Raw genomic sequence first — 20,199 nt, 5'->3', positions numbered from 1 at the left:
TTGTACCCCCAATTCCTAGAACAGTCCCTGGCACACAGGAAACTCTCCAAAAATATGCGTTGAATGAATGACTTGCCAAAGGCAAGGCGTGCAAATAAGCGCATGTCCAGTAGATTTCCATGGGCACCTGCTCCTCCCCAACATCCCCCCACATACCCCACCCCTTTTCATCTCTAGGGAGACGGCGACACTTCCCGGGGTTGGAGGAAGGGCACCTCAGTTTCCTTCGACCTCCCACCTCGTGGGGGAGTCAAGACTCAGTGGGCGGTGAGCAGACAGAGGTCCCTCTCTATGGTCTTACTCCCCAGGCCCCTCCTCCCTAGCACCCGGCGTGCCTCTATGGTTCTTCCTGTCATTAGTCGGGAGGGGGCGCTGTGCGCAGGCGCGGGGTGAAGCCGCGGCGGGGCCGGAAGGAGTGCGGCGGCGGCCTCGGCGGCGGCGGCGACGACGCTGTTGGCGGCCGCTCCTGGTGACTAAAAGCTGTGGCGACAGAGGCCGCCGAGCCCGCCTGGCGAGCCGGCGAGCTGAGTGGCGAGTAAGTGTCGGCGGCGGGGCGCACCCGGCTCCTCGACAGGCCGCGTGAGGCGAGTGGCGTCTCAGCCCGGCGCCTCCATTAAGCCCCGGGGTGGGGGCGGGGGCGGGGGCCACGGCCGTGAGGGGCGGCGGGGCAGCAGAGTCGGGGGCGCGGGCCTGGCCCGGCGGCCGCCCGAACGCGAGCGGGCCCGGGGCCGCGCGGGGCGCCGCGGAGCGCCGGGCGGCGGGAGTAGCGGGGCCGGCGGCGAGGCGGGAGCCACAAAGGCGCAGGCGGCCGGCGGACCCTCCCCCGCGCCCGCCACTTCGGGAAGTTTCGCGGGCCGGTCCTTCGGCCTGGTGCGCGAGGGCGAAAGCGCCGAAAGACCGAGTTTCCCCGGCGGCACCTCGCGGGAGGCGGCGTCGGTGGAGCCGAGCGCGGCCTGGAGCGCGCGGGCGGCGATGCACTGTGACTCTGAACTCCGGCGCCCCCGGCCGAGGGGCGCCGGGCCTCAGTCCCCAAACCCTCCCAACTCGGTTCGGGAGAGCTGTCTCCTCAGAAAGCCGGCGACTCCCAGCCAGCCCTCGTGAGGACATCCAAGTGCGTCAAAAGCCTCTGCAGCGCGGGGAACGCGAACCCGACAAATGTGCCTGGAGCGCCGCGCCGTGAACAAGACTGGCGTTCCCGCATGGGATGTGGCTGGAGACTGCGTGGAATGATTGTCCCAGAACTTTGGGCCACTTCAGTTCTGTGCGAGACCCCCCCCAAGGGTGCCTGCGGGGTCCCGTGTAAACCAGCCGGGGGCCTTGTCGAATGCGTTGTGATCCGTGCGTGGGTACGGCTGGTCCTAGGCCCTTTGCTAATGCAAAAAGAAGATTGATTTGCCCTGCTGGGAGCTGGGAGAGGGCAGGGAAGATTGTAGGACCGACTTCAATTCTAGCACGCTTGCCTGAAGAAAGACTGCCAAGAGACAGCCTTGCTTTGTCGTGTTTGTTGTATAGGTAATTTATTGGAGCTGGGGGTAGGGAGTGGTGTGAATCCGAGGAAATAGCTGGAGAACCTGGGGCCAGGTTTGAGATCTCCCCCGTCAACCTAAACAGAGGCTAGCGGGCAGCAAGTAAAAAAAGCCTTCCAGCGCCTGTGGAGGAATCCGATAAAGGAAGTTGAAAGATGAGTCAAGGAGGCAAAGTTTATGAAGTAGGGTGGAAATAGTGCGCCAGTGTTTGCTAACTGATGGCTTCTGTTTAATCAGTGTTCGTTATATTCTAGGCTGTGTTAGGGTCTTTTCAGACCTTATAACTAATTCTCATAGCTGGCAATGTTATTTTATCTTCGTTGTCAGTAAGACAAAACATGATGCTCGTAAGTATGTACTAGACACTGTTCTAAGCGTTTTTTATATATTAACTCCTTTAATCTTCAGCGGTGGGGGTTCTGTTATTATCCTTATTTTAAAAAGGACGAAAAAAGGTACTGAAAAATACCTTACGTAGTCACAAAGCTTGTAAGGGTCAGAGCTGGGACTTGAACTCAGTTTGGTTCCATAATTTATGCTCCTAATTTTTTTGCTATTCCTGCGAATGATACTTATTCAGAAAGTTCTGGAGTATTTACTTGGTGCCAGGCAGTGTGCGATGTCCTATGGCTATGGGAATGAATAAGATGCCCGTACCTACATCCTTAGAACTTGTTTTAGCAGAGGAGATAGCTATTTAACATAGCTTCCTAAGTAATTGTAGATTATTACTGTGCCAAGTACTCTGAAGGATTGAGATATGTTTGAATGAACAGTGGGGATGGTCAGGAAAGGTTTTTCTGAGGTGATGTTTAAGATGAGAAACTCAAGGATGAATGGAGTTAATTTGGTCAGAGGCAGTGAAAAATAATCAGCCAGCTAGAGGGAAGAGGAAGAAGCATGGCATGTTCAAGGGACTGAGCCATGGTCCCTGCAGAACTGTGAATGGGGAAGAGGTGTAAGGTGAGGCAGCATTTCACAGGCCATGGGATTTTGGTTCTACCATGATGACATTTTATGATTAAAAAACCAGCATACCCCCATGCAATATGAAAATATGTCGGAGAGTAGACCTGTAGGCGCTATGGGGATAGAAGGGGCAGTGTATGATGAGTTCACAGAGGATTCACCTGTAAAAAGATCGTTGAAAACACTGATTTTTTTTTTCCCCTTTGTGGATGAGGATGTGCTTGCTTATTCCAGTTTCTGAACCAATTTTCTCTTGACATTTGAGGAAAATCTTAAGGTTAAATATGTTAAACTCTTTAGCCTATGCAGTGAAGATTTTGAGTTTAATTTTTGGTTTAAAACCTTTCCTATTGTAGGGCACCTCAGTGGCTCAGTCGTTAAGCGTCTGCCTTCGGCTCAGGTCATGAACCCAGGGTCCTGGGATCGAGGCCCACATCGGGCTCCCTGCTCAGCGGGAAGCCTGCTTCTCCCTCTCCCACTCCGCCTGCTTGTGTTCCCTCTCTCGCTGTGTCTCTTTCTGTCAAATAAATCTTAAAAAAAAAAAAAAAAAAACACCTTATTGTAGAAAGACACTGATAAGAGGATTTTTAGAGCTCTTTTCAACTCTGCTAAAACTCCAGACTAATTGTCCACATGATTCTATCTGTAATTATGGATGCTATTTTATCTTAGTTCTTTCATTTTGTCTACATATTAAAATATACACGCATTGCATTTTCTTATTCTGAACTCATCACTTGCCTTGTTCTTTCTTAATAATATCGCCATCCTCTAGTCACTGAACATCTAGGTGTCCTCAACATCTAGGTCAGTTTTAACTCCTTCTTGCCTCATGGCTCTTTACATACAAAAATCCCATTGAATCTAACTCTAGTTGGTATCTTATATCTTTTTCCTCTCCCTGCTTATTGTTATCTCTAGTTCATACTTCACTGCCTCTTGTTTCCTGGGTTTCCTGCTACCAGATGTTTTTTACAGTCTTACGCAGTTAGGTTGATTTTCCTAAAGTACAAGCCTCTGTATTCTTCTTACTGGTTAGAAAATAAAATTTGAGCTGTACTTCAGTTACCCATAGATGCATAGAGCAAGCCACCGCCAAACTTAGTAACTTAATATGACAATTTTATTTGTCGACAATTTTGTGAGTCAGGAGATTGGGAAGGACTAAATCTGGGCTGTTCTTTCTGATCCACATGTCGCTAGCAGAGATAGTAGCGCTGGAGGTTCCACTTCCAAAATGCTTTTTCACTCCCATGCCTTGTCAGGGACTGCTGGGAGGGTGGGCTCAGCTACATTTTCTTTCTCCAGGTAGTGTCAGGGCTTTCCATGTGATCTCTCCATCAGGAGTCACACTTCTTAACCAACTGAGCCACCCAGGCGCCCGGAGTCACACTTCTTAATGGTGATTCTGGGCTCCAGGAGCCCTAGGTGGAAGCTGCTCAAAGTTCTTTTTTTTTTCTTTTTTTTTTAAAGATTTTATTTATTTATTTTGACAGAGAGAGACACAGCGAGAGAGGGAACACAAGCAGGGGGAGTGGGAGAGGGAGAAGCAGGCTTCCCGCGGAGCAGGGAGCCCGATGCGGGGCTCGATCCCAGGACCCTGGGATCATGACCTGAGCCGAAGGCAGACGCTTAACGACTGAGCCACCCAGGCGCCCCTTGCTCAAAGTTCTTAAAGGCAAAGCTTGGAGCTAGCACAGCATTCAGTTTAGCTTAAATACAGCTATTTGGGCTAAGCTTCCCTGACTACCTGCCCTCTCGCAACTGGAATAGTGTCTTTATTGTGCTAATTCTTTATATTTTGTAGTATACTTAATTGTGTGCAGAGTTTCTCTCACTGATTGTACTCCCAAGTTTTTTGAGGCAAGATCCATGTTGGATTTTCTTTGTATGTATTCCTCATGATGCATAACACAACTTTTTTTTTTTTTTAAGATTTTATTTGAAAGGGAGAAAGCGAACACAAGCGGGGGGGGGGTGGGGGTGGGGGGGGAGGAGTAGAGGGACCAGCCGACTCCCCTCTGAGCGCAGAGCCTGATGCAGAGCTTGATCCCAGGACCCCCAGATCATGACCTGAGCCGAAGTCAGACGCTCAACGAACTGAGCCACCCACGTACCCCACAACTGTTTTATACCATGTGGCAAGACCACAATAAATATTTGCTATTCTTTAATATATTTTAATTTTAATTTTAAATAGTGTAGGGGTGCCTGGGTAGCTCAGTCAGTTAAGCGTCCGACTCAATTTCAGCTCAGGTCTTGATCTCAGGGTCCTGAGTTTAAGCTCCATGTGTTGAGCTCCACCCTGGGCATGAAGCCTACTTAAAAAAAATAATAATAATAATATAAATCCAGTTCAGTATAGAAAAGTCAGAAAATACAACAAAGCAAAAAATATAACTACTTTAAACTTACTAGTTAGAAATAACCATTATTAACTTTTTGTTGTGTCGATTTAATATTGATTAAACCTTAGTATAGGCTTACAATGAATGGATATCCAAATAATGGTTAAGATGAGGAGCTAGGATTTGAATGAAGAACAATAATCACTTATAGTCACTCGGAAAACCATGCTGGGAAGCGTTGTTGTGGAGTGGTATGATGTGGGCATGTCAGCTTCCAGCCTGTGCCTGGCTCTGCTTTGCCCACCTTTCACTGGAAAAAGAGATTAACTCTTTAAGTTGGAAACATCTTTTATTACTCCAAGACCAGTGTTGCTGAAGTGACAGACATATTTATGGAGATTACTCTGGAAAGCAGGAATACCACAAAACCCCAGGACCACGCAGTATTCTGTTAGGAGCATGTGGAAGGAAAAATGGAGATGTAACACGAATAGAAGGATGAGAAGAAATTTATTTATAACTGAAGAAAATCCTGATAAACTGATTGTTGTCGCTTAAGCCATGGTACCGACTCTGGTTATATATGGCTCTGATGAACAGCTCCAGTCTCTCATGGATGAAGATGTTTTTGGAGCCACTCATTCACTCAGCAACTGTGCGTGACACCGGAAATACAGCTATGAATAAGAAACTGTCAGGGGCGTATGGAGAACACAATTCAAATGTGAACTTTCTCATGTGTTGATATATCCATCCAAGGAAGGGAAGGGGATTTAAAAAAAAGGTAATGAGGACAGTTGTAGGAGGTGGAAGAGAATATAGAATTGTCACCTCATTTTTCTTAAGTTTTTGCAATGTAGTAGTACTACATACGATTCTCCATGGGGTAAGGAAGCAATAAAATGTATGCTAATTTTTGTTTCTAATTTGGAAGCATTATCTGATATACTGACTATAGAGTATAGTCACAAATGTACTTATGATAATTTTTACAATAAAAAGAAGAGGCAAGAACAATTCTGTTAGGTAGTATTTCCCATTTCTGGATTCCACGTTTGTTTAGCTATTTTCTTCAGCTGTCTGATGAAGGAGCTACTTCCAGAGGAAAAATGAAGTTTCTTATAGAAGGAAGTAAAGGTTTAACTGTGAATAGTTCTAATAAAACTAGCGAAAAGTAACCTGGAAGAGGAAAATAAAGCCCTCCCCCCACGTTTGGCTGTATTGTCAACTTACTAATAAACACTGTACATCTACTGTGTACTTTTGATAACAAGCTCCTGTTTTGGTGGCATTTACCATTTACAAAGTGGCTTCTCATATTCCAGCACAGCCTTACAAGGTAAGAATAGTGATTTCCATTTCATAGGGAATAACAGTAGTCATAATGTGACACTTGGTATGTGCTACACACTATGGTAAATACTTTATATTTAATTCAATTAATTTTAAAACAACTATTCTCATTTTACAAATAAACTAGGTCCGAGAGATTAAGCAATTTACGCAGTCACTGATTCACTAAATGGTGAAACCTGGGTTCATGCTTAGGTAGTTTGATCGGAAGTCCAGATGCGAGGACTAAATGTCAGGAACTTGAATGACCTTTACAGAGAAGCTAGTCAGGAGTAGAAATTCCCTCATCAGACTCCTTTTCTCACTGAAGCTTGGGGTCATTGTATGTACCACTCACTCATGAGGAATCTTGCTTTTATTTTTTTTATTTTAAAGTTTTTATTTATTTGACAGGCACAGCAAGAGAGGGCACACAAGCAGGGGGAGTGGGAGAGGGAGAAGCAGGCTTCCCGCCGAGCAGGGAGCCCGACGCGGGGCTGGATCCCAGGACCCAGACCGTGACCTGAGCCGAAGGCAGACACTTAATGACTGAGCCACCCAGGCGCCCCAGGAATCTTGCTTTTAAAGCACTACTAGTAATCTGTTTTAACTACAGCTTGACATTCTAATAAATTGGGTAGATGTAAAATGAATCACATTTCCCTTTGATTTCCAGTATAAAATTGAAAGAACCTTACTGTGGTAAAAGAAGAAACAAGAAACGTGGCTAGTGGAATTATGTTCAAAATACTTTTTAAAAATTGTATTTGAAAGAAAAGTAAAGTTTTTAATACAGTTCAAATTTGATATTAGAGCTCTTTCTACCATGCTATTTATAAATGATGTCATTATTGTTATTTTAAGTGAGATTTGTAATTTTTAAAAATAGAGATACCTTTGTCCACTTATAGATACCAGAACGTTTTACTGTAAAACTTAGTCTTAATACACAACTTAGTATTCTCTCAGTTGGAAAAATGCTGATGTTATTTGACTTAAAACTCTTTGTAGACATGATTATATGAGAAGCCAGAATTTGGGGTCTACTTTCTCTAAAGCATGTAGTTTCTCTCAGGAAGGCAAAGAAAATTGAGATTTTCTTAGAACCAAAAAGGTCGGTTCTTAATTATTTTCATCAAAATAAGTAAAGCAAGAAAATGGTTCAAAAGTCAAAGTACTACTGTTTCACAGAGGCAGCCGCTTTTTTTCTCTTATAACGGCTTTTGTTCCCCTAACTTTCCCATTTTGAAATAGAGTACACACAAAGAAGGTTGACCCCAAACTAAGTTTAGGCCTGTGCCTAAACTTCATCTAAATGAAGTCATTCAAGGTATATTCTCTTACGTTTGGATTCCTTCATTCAACCATTATGTATGGCTTAATAAATTATTATAAGATGCTTGTATCCACCACCCAGTTTAAGAAGTAGACCATCTCGGGGTGCCTGGGTGGCTCAGTTGTCTGCCTTCGGCTCAGGTCATGATCCCAGGGTCCTGGGATCGAGCCTCACATTGGGCTCCCTGCTCGGCTGGGAGTCTGCTTCTCCCTCTCCCACTCCACCTGCTTGTGTTCCCTCTCTTGCTGTCTCTCTCTCTCTGTCAAATAAATAAAATCTTTAAAAAAAAAAAAAAGAGGAAGAAGTAGACCATCTCCAAGCCCCGTCCATGTATCCTATCCTGATCATAACTCATTCCTCCCCCTAAAATTAACTATTAGTCTGACTTTTATAATCATTTTCTCATATTTCTTTATTGTTTTATCACCCGAGTACATTCCTAGATACTATAATCTCATTTTAAAATTTTGATGTTTTTTTAAAATCTAAGTTTCTTCTTCCATTCCTTTTCTTTTTTCCTCATAATTTATCTGTTGTTGAACCTGAACTATTTGATGTGTAGTTTCCCAGAGCCTAGCTAAGTGTCAGACTTCTAAAAAATTATTCCCATATAGAGATTTTTTAAACATTTTTTTCTGATCCTCATTAAATACTAAGGAATAAGATTTTACTGGATGGGACTGAATTTTGGAGGGTCACAAACCACTGTAACATCTTTAGGTCTTTTCACACCCTTGCAAAAGCACTCCCATTGAGAATACATGGTCTGGGTTTCATGCTTATGGTAGAATTCAAAAATTTCATTTTTCCTCTAGCGTCTATTCTAAAAATGTGACTGGGTCCAGATCCTTGTCCAAACTCTGGTTCCATCTCTTCACAAGACTACAGATAGTGTTCTTTCCTTGGAAGGCACTTAGTTCTTGTCTCTACAATGTTAGCAGTGATATTCAAGGTCTAGATCCAGTAATTCATTGAGGATTGCAAAATGATGTTTTAATTGGATTTTTAAAATTAAAATTTAAAATTTAAAATTAATACTGGAATATTTTTATAAAGAAACCACTTTCTTGTCTACTGATTGGTTATCCTGTGACATATAGTTCATATAGAAAAGGCAAGAAAGTACCTGATTCTTTGCCTTGATTGATTGATTGATTGATTGATTGGGAGAGAGAGAGAGACAATCTTAAGCAGGCTCTACACCCAGCATGGAGCCTAACGTGGGGCTTGATCTCACGACCCTGAGATCCTGACCTGAGCCGAAATTGAGTCAGACGCTTAACTGACTGAGCCACCCGGGCACCCCTACTTTACCAGTTTTAAAGCTAATGTATTGGTTGATACCATCCTTTGAAAATGACCTTTTTAAAAATAATTATAAGCATTTTCATTTATATGTTTTTGTAAGAGATTCATGCCATATTATTATCTTTCTTAGAACTCAAAATGTCCCATGTTTGGCCAGTGGGAGCCTCTTTAGGATTTTTTTTTTTTTTTTCTGAGTTATTCTGACAGAACCCAGTCTTTGATAAATAGTTTTTTGATTGCGTTGTTGAAATCTGATATGACAGGGTGTTGTAGGCTCATTTTGTAAGATTCCTGCTCCAGAATTGGAATTAGTAATTTCTCAGAAAAAGCCCTGGTTTCTTTTGGTGGGAAATAGTATTTAAAGACCATAATCTAGGCAATGCATATGTTCATTGCTACAAGTAATTTGTTTTAGGCCTTTTTTTTTTTTTTTTTTTTTTGGTACAGAATGAAAATATTTTATGAGTTCACACTAATAATTGTAATTCAAATTTAGGGCTATTGGGGTTTTTCTTCTATGTTATAAATAAGTTCCTTTTTTTTTTTTTACACTGAAATTCTTGATTCTCGAGGGCACAAGGATTAATAGAATTAGAATAGTCCATAACTGCTAATCTTTTTAACTTGTTACACACAAAAGTGTCGGAATGAAAGTCTCAGAATGTCACAACCATTACGATTACATGACTTTAAAATTTTGCATATGCTTCCCCTCCCCATAATTTTTTACAATTGTACTATATTGCTTAATTTTAGTTCTCATTTAATCTTTGTGCTACAAGTAATTACATATTTAATGTTTACTGCCAGTCTTTGTGTTGGTGTCTTTAGTCATTTTGGTTGCCTGAAGTTTATTTTTCTGTCAAATTCCTCAGGAAGGTCCTGTAGAAACAATCAATAATCCATAAGTTCTTGTATATTGATAAATTTGTGCTCCTTTTCTTTGAAATTTTTTTTGCTGGATACAAAATCTCTGGCTCATATTTTTTAAAGTACCCTATACCATTTTCTAATGGCATAAAGCATCACTATCAAAGTCTGCTAATCTAATTTTCTTTCTTTTCAGTGTCTCAAGCCCAGGTCCTAAAAGGATTTCTTTAAAGTATGTGTGTCTTGGTAGTTGTCATTTTGGGTGGTTTTTGTTTTGTTGTTGTTTAGGTATTTACTGCATTCTTTTGAAATGTAGTCTTAACATTTTTATTTTAGGAAAAATTTTTTTCCTTTACAATTTTTAGTATTCTCTTCCCTTTCGATTTAGTCAAGAGGTGCTGTTTGTTATGTTGGACAGTCTTTGTCTTGAATATTTGTTCCTTGATCTCTTTAGTTTTCTATTTAAAATTCTCCTCCTTTTACCTTTCAGTTCTCCTAAGCAGTATGTGTTATGTTTATTCACATTTGTGTTCCTTCTAATTTAGCCTTCACTCCTGAAACTTTTTTTTTTTTTTTTGGTAGTTTTATGGTTTTATTAACACAAATATGACGTGCACAACAAGCTGTCTATTAATTTTCTTCACTGGGCATACTCTGATTGCCAGCTGGGCTGCTCTTTCCACAATAGCTTTGCGGTTCTTGGAGGAGACATTGTGAGCAGTCTCTGCACAGTAAGATTTGTTGCACATCAGCAGCACTTCAAGCTCCTTGACGTTGTGGACTAGGAGCTTCTGGAAGCCACTGGGCAACATGTGCTTTGTTTTCTTGTTGCTCCCGTAACCAATGTTGGGCATCAAGGTCTGGCCCTTGAATCTTCTGCGCACCCTATTGTCAATGCCTCTGGGTTTCTGCCAGTTGAGCTTAATTTTGACATAGCAGTCTGACTGGTGCCGGATGAACTTCTTGGTCCTCTTTTTAGTGATCTTGGGCTTCACCAGAGGTCTCAGGGCAGCCATGATGCACAGTAACAGATGGCTGCCACCTCCACAAGCAGCGCCGAGGAAGAGAGGGGAAGCTCCTGAAACTTATTTTAATTTTTATTTCTTTCCTGAGATCTGTCATTCCATTTCTGAGTTTTCTAGTTCTGATTTATATTGTTGTATTATGTCTTGTATTATTTTCTTAGTGTCCTTTAGGTTGTTAAATCTTTCTGGCATGTTTTCATTGTTTGTAGGGATGTTGTTTTGCTGCTGCTTGTTTTTCTTATAACTTTATAAGAGTTTTGACATCATTTCTTTTCTTTACTCATTTTTATTTTTCAGCGGAAACTCCGCAAGCCAGAATCTTTGCTCATTTTTAATGACACTGGTTTTCTTGGACTTTTAGAAGGAGGGTAGTTTAGGATAGCTTTTCAAACCTCATAGAACTCCCTTTTTGTGCAGTGTTCAAAATATGACAGCTTGCTTTTTGAGATTTCTGGCTTTTCCTCTATTGTTATGTAGGCCTGCCTTTTCTTTGTCTTTATTGTCTCTGTCTTACTCAATTTCAGTTTTCCCAGCTTTTCATCTCGTGGGGCCCTGTCCTGCAAGGGAGCCCTGCTAGATCAGGTTTGAAACTTTATGGGTCCTAGACTGCTTCACTCTCAGATCTTAACTTGAATTCCTTGCACTCCCCCGCTATTGAACTGAGCAAACCCCTTCCTGGTGTTCTCGCAGCTTTCTCAGATTGGCCTGTGTGCTTTTCAGTGAATACCTGTTGGTTGTTTGGGGGTTGTCCTCTTCTCAGGTCTGAATGATTCCCTGTGATTTCTGAGGCACAAATGGTACTTCAGAGATCTCATGGCTCTTGATTTGTCCTTGGGTTTGTATTTGGAAGTTTATAGTGATTCTTAGTTTTTTTTCTAATTTGGAATTTTTTTGTTTTTATTTTTATTTTTATTTTTTTTTAAGGTTTTGTTTATTTATTTGACAGAGACAACAGCGAGAGAGGGAACACAAGCAGGGGGAGTGGGAGGTGGGAGAGGGAGAAGCAGGTTCCCCACTGAGCAGGGAGCCCGATGCAGGGCTTGATCCCAGGACCCCGGGATCATGACCTGAGCTGAAGGCAGACGCTTAATGACTGAGCCACCCAGGTGCCCCAGGAATTTTTTTGTTTTTAGATGAGAATTTGGGTAGGTTCAAAAACTATGGTGCTGCTGTCTTCCCAGAATTCCCTTGTGGTTTCAGTTTACGTTCCTCTGATGTCTCATAATGTTGGGCACTTTTTCATTTGTTAACTGGCCTTTTGGGTTTCCTCAGGGTACTCAACATTGGGAATTCAAATCTTTTAGCCCATTTTTCCTTGAAGTTGTCTGGTTTGTTCTTGTGTTTTTCAGTTACCATTAAGTGTTCTTTATATTTGTTGGATAGGAGCCCTTTGTTATATGTATTGCAAATTTCTTCTCCCAGTGGCTTGCCTTTTCACTCTTAATTTCTTCTGTGAATAGAAGTTTTTATTTTTGATGTACAATATTTCAATCTTTTCTATTATGGATAGTACTTTTTATATCCTGTTTAAGCTGTCTTTCCCAACTCCAAGTTTGTGAAGGTATTTTTTTATGGTATCTTCTAGAAACTTTTTTACCTTTCCATTTAAATCAAGAGTTCACCTAAAGTCATTTTTGTCTAAGGCATGAGGAAGAGACCTAGTTCCTCATTCTTCCTGCCCCCCCATACAGCTTTCTAGTACAGCATTATAAAGTAAAAGCATGTTTTCCACTGCTTTGCAGTGTCACTTTTGTCATAAATCAGACATCCACATGAATGAATATTTCTGGACTCTGTTCCTTTGGTCTGTTTCTCTCTTCTTTTGCCAATACCACATGGTCTTAATTAACTGTAGCTTTGTATTAATAAGACTTACTGATAGTGTAAATCTTCCACCTTTTTTTTTCTTTATGAATGCCTTGTTTATTCTTGGCTCTTTGCATTTTCCTGTAGATTTTAGAGTCATCTAGTATATATCCGCTTTTTAAAATCCTATTAAGGCTATATTAAATCTGTAGATCAATTTGGGAGGAATTGACATCTTTACAAAATTGAGCTTTCCAGCCCATGAATGTGGTATGTCTCTCCATTCCTTAGTGTTCTTTGGTTTCTCTCAGTGATTTACAGTTTTCTATATAGAGATCTGGCATGTCTTTCATTGCATTTATTCCTTGGTATATGATAGTTTTTGATGCTACTCTAAGGAGTATCCTTTCAAAATACCATTTTCTGATTGTTTCTTATTAGTATAGTGTTCATTTTTGTATATTGGCCATGTATCCAGAGACTTTGTTATTCATTCCACTTACTCATTATAGTGGTATTTCTATGTACAGTCACGTATACAAATATAATTTTGTCCTGTTATCTTCCAGTATTTTTATCATTTTTTGTTGTTTTTTTTTTTAAGTAGGCTCCACACCCAGCATGGGGCTTGAACTCAAGACCCCAAGATCAAGACCTGAGCTGAGATCAAGAGTCGGACACTCAACCGACTGAGCCACCCAGGTGCCCCTGTTGTTTTATCTTTTGATAATCCATCTGGAATTGATGTTTATGTGTGGTATAAGGAATGAATCAAGGCTCATTTTCTTCCCATAGAGATACCCACTTGGCCCAGCAGTGTTTATTGGAAGACCATTCTTCCCACCGCGTTGCAGTAGCACCTTTGTTTTTATGTGGATGACCAAATGTATGTGGGTCTGTTTCTGAGCCCTCTGTTCTACTTCTCTGTCTTTGCATCAATATACAATCTTACCATCTGCAAATAATGCCAGTTTAATTTCTTCAGCTTGATATTTTATTTCTCTTTATTGCCCTACTCCACTTGATGCAACCTCCAGTACAGTGTAGACAAGAAATGGTGAAAACTCTCCATTTCAGGGAGGAAGCTTTTCATTGTTTTACTGTTAGATGTGAGGTTTGCTGTAGTATTTTTGAAATGTCTTTAACTTGATGAAGGAAGTCTTTTCTAATAACTAATAGGCTGAGAGATTTTAATCATGAATGGGTGTTAAATTTTAATGCTTTTTTTGTCCCCCAGCCTACTGCAATGATTATATAGTTTTTTCTTTATTCCAGTTATGTAACTTACTTTGCTTTGGTTATGATATTTGCCTCTGTGTTCATGATAGATATTGGTCTTTCTTGTGCTGTTCTTAGGAGCTTTTAGTATCAAAATCATACAGGCCTCATAAAATGATTCAGAAATAATGTTTGTTCTTTTGCTTTTCTTAGTTTTTGTAATATTAGTTACATTTCTTCCTCAGATACTTAGAAGACTTTACTGGGAAAGGTTTCAGAGCTTTTACAGTATTCTTTGTGGGAAAGTTATTAATTACTGATTCGGTTTCCTTATTTGGTACAGCTCTGTTCAGATTTAAAATTTTCTTTGTTCAGGGGTGCCTGGCTGGCTCAGTCCACAAAGCATGTGACTCTTGATCTCGGGGTGGTGAGTTTGAGCCCCACAGTGGGTGTAGAGATTACTTAAGTAAATAATTTATAAATAAATAAATGAATGAATAAATATTCTTTGTTCAGCTGTGGTAAGTGGTATCTCAAGGAGTTTGCCCATTCACAATTTCATATTAATTGGTATAAAATTATTATACTATTCTTTTTATATTGTAGAATCTGTAGTGGTATCTTCTTTTACATTCCTGATAATGGTTATTTGTGTTTTCTCCCATTTTTCCTTGATGAATTACGATAGAGATTTATCAGTCTTCTTAATCTTTTTAGAGAAACAACTTTTTGTTTGGACTTTTCTCTATATGTTTGTATCTGTTTTGTTAATTTCTGCTGTTATGATTGCCTTTTATTTTTCTGGTTTTATTTACTGTGCTTTTTCTAGCTTCTTGAGATCGAGGCTTTGATCATTGATTTCTTGGTCCTTTTTCTTCTCTAAAATAGCATTTGGATGTATAGATTGCCCTCTTAACACTGCCTTAACTCCAGCCTACGAATTTTGATGTCTTTTGTTTTCATTACCGTTTGGATCATCCAGTCAAAATACAAGAGTTTCTAATTTTCGTTGTAATTTCTTCTTTAACCCATGAGTTGTTTAGTTTGCTTAATTTCCAATATTTAGAAATTTCCTAGTTATCTTTCTTTTACTGGCTGTTCTGTATGATTTCAAGCCCATGAAATTTGTTGAGACTAGCCTTATGACTCAGGATATAACCCGTTTTATAAATGTTTCCTATATACTTGAAAAGAATATGTGTTCTGCAGTTGTTAGGTAGAGTGGTCTATAAATGTCAGTGAGGTCAAGTGGTTTGATAGTGCTGTTCAAGTCTTCCATCCAGCTATAAAAATTTGTGTTACTTCCTTAAGGTCTGTCAGTTTCAGGTATATGTGTTTTGAAGCTGTAGTATTAGATTCGTACACATTTAGTAGTATATCTTCTGTGAGTTGACCCTCTTAACTGGATGAAATCTCCCTACTCGTCTCTAATACTACTTATGTCAATTTTGTCTGATCCTAGTCTATTCATAGAGTTTTTCATGGGTTTTGTTGTACCCCTTCTGCCCTCACCCAAAAAGGAAAAGGTTAAATAGTTGAAAAGAGAGCTTCAACATAGCATTGGAGTTTATTTAAAAAATCAGATGGACGTTTTATGACTGAAAAATAAAGTATCTTATGAGTTATTGATGTTCAGTATATTGCTTTCCATCCTTTTACTTTAAAGCTTTTTCTTATACATAAAAGTGTTTATGTAATACAGTTTCCAATATGATTATATATAAGTTGTATGGGATAATGACTTGATGTATGTAAATTGCAAAGTGATTACCTCAGGAAGTTTAGTTTAGTTAACATCCATCATCTCATATGGATAACCCCCCAAAAAAGAGAAGAACTTTTTTTTTTTCCTTGCAATGAGATCTTTCAGGATTTACTCTCTTAGCAACTTCCAAATACACCTTACAGCAGTGTTAACTATAGTCCTCATGTTGAACCTTATGGCCCCATTACTTAAATATTTTGTAACTGGAAGTTTGTACCTTTTGACCCCCTTTATCCAATTCTCCTATCTTTGGTAACCACATGTGATCTCACTTTCTACGAGTTTGGGTCTTTGGGAGGTTTTGGGGGTTTTTTTGGATTCCACATGTGAGATCATATCATATTTGTCTTTCTGTCTCATTTCACTTAGTGTATAATGCTTTCAGAGTTCATCCATGTTGTTGCAAATGGCAGGATTTCCCTCTTTTTTTTTTTTTTTTTTTTTTTTTTACAGATTAGTAGTATTCTGTTTTCTAGCATTTCTTTTTTTTTTTTTTTTCTTTTTTTAATTTATTTATGAGAGAGAGCGGGGGGAGGAGCAGAGGGAGAGGGACAGGCAAACTCCATGCTCAGTGCAAAGCCCAATGCAGGGCTCAGTCTTAGGACCCTGAGATCATGACCTGAGCTTAAACCAAGAGTCGGGCACTTAACTGACTGAACCACCCAGGTGCCCCTCTGTTTTCTTTACCCATTCACTGAATGAACACTTAGGCTGTGTCCACATCTTGGTTATTGTAAATAATGCTGCAGTGAATATGGGGGTGCAGATAGCTCTTTAACATTAGTGATTTCTTTTCCTTCAGATGTATACCCAGAAATGGAATTGCTGGATCATATGGTAGTTTTATTTTTAATTTGTTTTGTTTGGTTTTTTTGTTTTTTGTTTTAATATTTTATTTCTTAGCGTGTGTGAGAGAGAGAGAGAGCACAAGCAGGGGGGAGGGGTAGAGGCAGAGAGAGAAGCAGACTCCTCAGTGAGCAGGGATCCCGAATCAGGACTCAATCCCAGGACCCTGGGATCATGACCTGAGCCAAAGCAGATGCTTAACCAACTGAGCCACCCAGGTGCCCTATTTTTAATTTTTTGATGCACCCCCATACTAGTTTCGATAAAGGGAATTTACATTCCCTCCAGTAGTGTATGAGGGCTGCCTTTTCTCCATGTCCTTGCCCGCATTTGTTATCTCTTTATTTTTTTGGTGATAGTCATTCTAACAAGTAGGAGGCCATAGCTCTTGGTTTTGATTTGCATTTCCCTGGTGATTAGTGATATTGAGCACCTTTTCATGTACCTGTAGTCCATATGAATATCTTACTGGAAAAATGTCTATCTAGATCCCTTGCCCATTTTAAAATTGGATTATTTGCTTTTTGGCTATGGAGTTGTAGGAGTTCTTTGTATATTTTGAATTTTAACCCCTTACCAGATATTATGAGTTGCAAGTATTTTCTCCCTTTCCATAGGTTGCTGTAATTGAGTTTTTAAGTGTATCTTATTTTTATTTATATGTTCCATCTGTTCTTTGATCCTTTATTCCTCTTTTATATGTTCTTTTGCAATAATTGGTTATTTTTTTTTATTATTCTTCTCCCCACCATCAGCTTTTTAGTTACGCATTCTTTTCTTTTTCCCTTCAGTGGTGTTTTCACCATAAGCTCAGAATGCCACCTTCACCAAATATATGGGAAGAGTTTTGACAGTCCCTCATTTTTAATGTTCTTTTTTTTCTTTTTCAGACCCTTTTGAACAGATAGTCACCATGTTTAGATATTAGCAAGCACGTATGTGTATGTGTGCATTTGAAAATGGCAGAGGGAAACAATAATGAAGAAGTCATTCACTTGAACAACTTTCACTGCCACAGGGGACAAGGTAAGTGTTCTCACTTTCTCCCTTTCATCATTGCTTTTTCTCTTTATGGTGCAGTCATAGTTTCTTTGAAATTAACCTATTTTGCACCATGTGGAACCCAGAGACATTTCATTTTTAGACCTCAGAACATCTGGTGTAATGGACTCATCAGACTAGAATTTTGTGTCAAATGGTGACACATACTGGCATGAATGAAGTTGAAGAATCTTTCATCACAAGTGGATTATTAAGCTATTAATGAGCAAGCCAAAGTAAGCTGTGAATGTGCAGTCATTGGATCTTAAGAGGTGGGAGTGTGGGAACTGTGGCAGTTCCGTTTTTGAAGGAATGGGGTCTTCAAAGGAGTGCTCCTCCAGGCCTATATGATCTGAAAGTGCTGCTCTCGCATTTTTGCCCCCTCATATTATGCTTAATTTATTTTTTGCCAAAAGATTCTGGTTGCCCTACAGGGCATTTTAGAGCATGTATTCTTTCACTGTATAGTGTTTAAAATTTGGGGAAGTTCATTGATTCAAAAAGGGAAGGGAGCCTGCATTTCTGTAACATTTCTAAATGCATATGAAATTTCCTGTCAAATCCTAATTCACATTTATTAGGCTGAAAGGAGAAAATTCATGCTGCTGAGTAGGAAAAGTATTTTTTGCAAGTATAAATTCCATGGAAGGGGGCACCTGGGTGGCTCAGTCGGTTAAGTGTCTGCTCAGGTCATGATCTTAGGGTCCGGGGATCAAGCCCCAAGTCAGGCTCCCTGCTAGGTGAGGAGTCTGCTTCTTTCTCTCCCTCTGTCCCTCCCCCTCCCCACCGTGTGTGTGCATGTGTGTGTGTGTGCACGCGCACACACTCACTCTCAAATAAATAAAAGAATTTTTTTAAAGAAAATAAATTTCCATGGAAGAAATTGTACCATATTTTTTCCCCATTAATAATATTTTGTGCTTATGAAGATGATTTTTTTCCCAGCAGAGAGTAAATTATATACATTTGGCTTTCAGAGAGCATTTAAAGTTGAGCAGATTTTATTAAGCAAATAAATTGAGAAAAATAAAATGCTGTGCAAATTATGAGTGCGAAAGTACTAACTTTTAAAGGATTTTATTAATAGTTTAGTCTAACTTGGTAGTAAGAGAACCATAATTTATTATGATTCAGAAAGTTTTAAATCTTAGCTGTAATTTGTATATGGGATCATTTCCAAATTTTTTGAACACGTATATCAAATTAATGTTGTTGTCGTTTTGTAACTGGGTTTTAAATATACTTGAACAGAGTTTCAGAACAGCTAATTCCTTTGGGGAAATTATTCACTTTGGAGGTATATTTTTCTGTTATAAAAGTTTTGTGTGTTTTGCACCCAGCATGAAGATTTTTTTCAGGCATGCAGAGTTGTTTTGTTTTTATGAGCTATATTAATTTTATTGTGCCAACCCCTGTAAGTTTATTTTTAAATTCATCTTTATTGAGGTATAATTTACTTAAATAAATGCACACATTTTAAGCATATAGTTTAGTAAGCTTTGAAAAATGAAAATACCCGTATAACCACCCCCTTTACTCATGATGTGGAACATTTCTGTCATCCCAGAAAGGTTCCTTTATGCCCTCTCTGCGATCAGTCCTCACTCTACTCCTGGCCTAAGGAAACCACTGATCTGTTTTTTGTCACTATACAGTTTCATATAAATGGAAGCATACAGTGTATACTCTTTATGCCTGAATTTTTCTGGCCAACATAATGTTTTGAGATTCATCCATGGTTGCATGTATCAATTAAATCCTTTTTAATTGCTGAGTAATATTTAATTGCAAGAATTCCATACCCAGTAAAAATAGGCTTAAAAATGAAGGTAGGGGCGCCTGGGTGGCTCAGATGGTTAAGCAACTGCCTTCAGCTCAGGTCATGATCCCAGGGTCCTGGGATCGAGTCCCACATCGGGCTCCCTGCTCCGCGGGGAGCCTGCTTCTCCCTCTCCCACTCCCCCTGCTTGTGTTCCCTCTTTCGCTGTGTCTCTCTCTGTCAAATAAATAAATAAAATCTTAAAAAAAAAAAAAGGTAAAGTAGGGGCGCCTGGGTGGCTCAGTCATTAAGCGTCTGCCTTCAGCTCAGGTCATGGTCTTAGGGTCCTGGGATCAAGCCCCGCATCCAGCTCCCTGCTCAGCGGGAAGCCTGCTTCTCCCTCTCCCACTCCCCCTGCTTGTGTTCCCTCTCTCGCTATGTCTCTGTCTGTCAAATAAATAAATAAAACCTTTAAAAAAAAAAAAAATCAAGGTAAAATAAAGGTTAAAAGTACAGGAATGAAAAAAGATAGGTTATGCAAATAGCACAAAAAAGAGCTGGTATGTCTATGTATTATCAGATAAAATAGATACTTGAGCCAGAAGTATTAATAAATAAAGATAGTTTATAATGATAAAGGGGTCAGTGCGCTGGAAAGATAGAACAGTTGTAACCTCTGTACACTGAGTAACATGTTGTCAAAATACACAAAGCAAAAATTGACAGAACTAAAAGGAGAAATGGATAAATCCACAATTATAATGGGGATTTTAACATGTTTCTTTAACTGACAGAGAGCAAGCATTCACAAACATTTGTATGATATAAAACACGATCAACAAATTTGACATAATAGACATAAGTGGAATATTGCACCCAACGTATTTAACAAAATTGGCCACATTTTGAGCCACAAAACAAGTTCCAGGTTTCAGAGGATTGAAATCATATAGGTTATATTCTCTAATCATACTGGAATTAAGTTGTAAATCAATTACAGAAATAGAAAATCCTTATATGTGTGGAACATAGGAATACATTTCAGAATGA

General features: G+C 39.7%; 1 protein-coding gene across 6 annotated transcripts in view; it reads left to right on the top strand.

The window, feature by feature from the left end:
* Window positions 1-383: 383 nt before the first annotated feature.
* The window catches only part of RNF216 (ring finger protein 216), a 147,173-nt gene continuing 127,357 nt past the window's right edge, over window positions 384-20,199 (top strand). For 4 of the 6 annotated variants that reach the window (XM_078074288.1, XM_078074285.1, XM_078074290.1 and 1 more), the window contains exons 1-2: window positions 384-535; window positions 17,240-17,375. In XM_078074288.1, coding sequence (XP_077930414.1) covers window positions 17,309-17,375 — 67 coding nt within the window. In that variant the 5' untranslated portion in view covers window positions 384-535; window positions 17,240-17,308. Of the gene's footprint in view, window positions 536-877; window positions 1,513-13,124; window positions 13,223-17,239; window positions 17,376-20,199 lie in introns of those variants that run through there. The other 2 variants (XM_078074286.1, XM_078074287.1) reach the window with 2 other exon arrangements.

Source organism: Halichoerus grypus, chromosome 6 (genome assembly GCF_964656455.1).
Source record: "Halichoerus grypus chromosome 6, mHalGry1.hap1.1, whole genome shotgun sequence".
NCBI classification, from domain to species: Eukaryota; Metazoa; Chordata; class Mammalia; order Carnivora; family Phocidae; genus Halichoerus; species Halichoerus grypus.
This window is presented reverse-complemented; position numbering and strand designations above follow the sequence as displayed.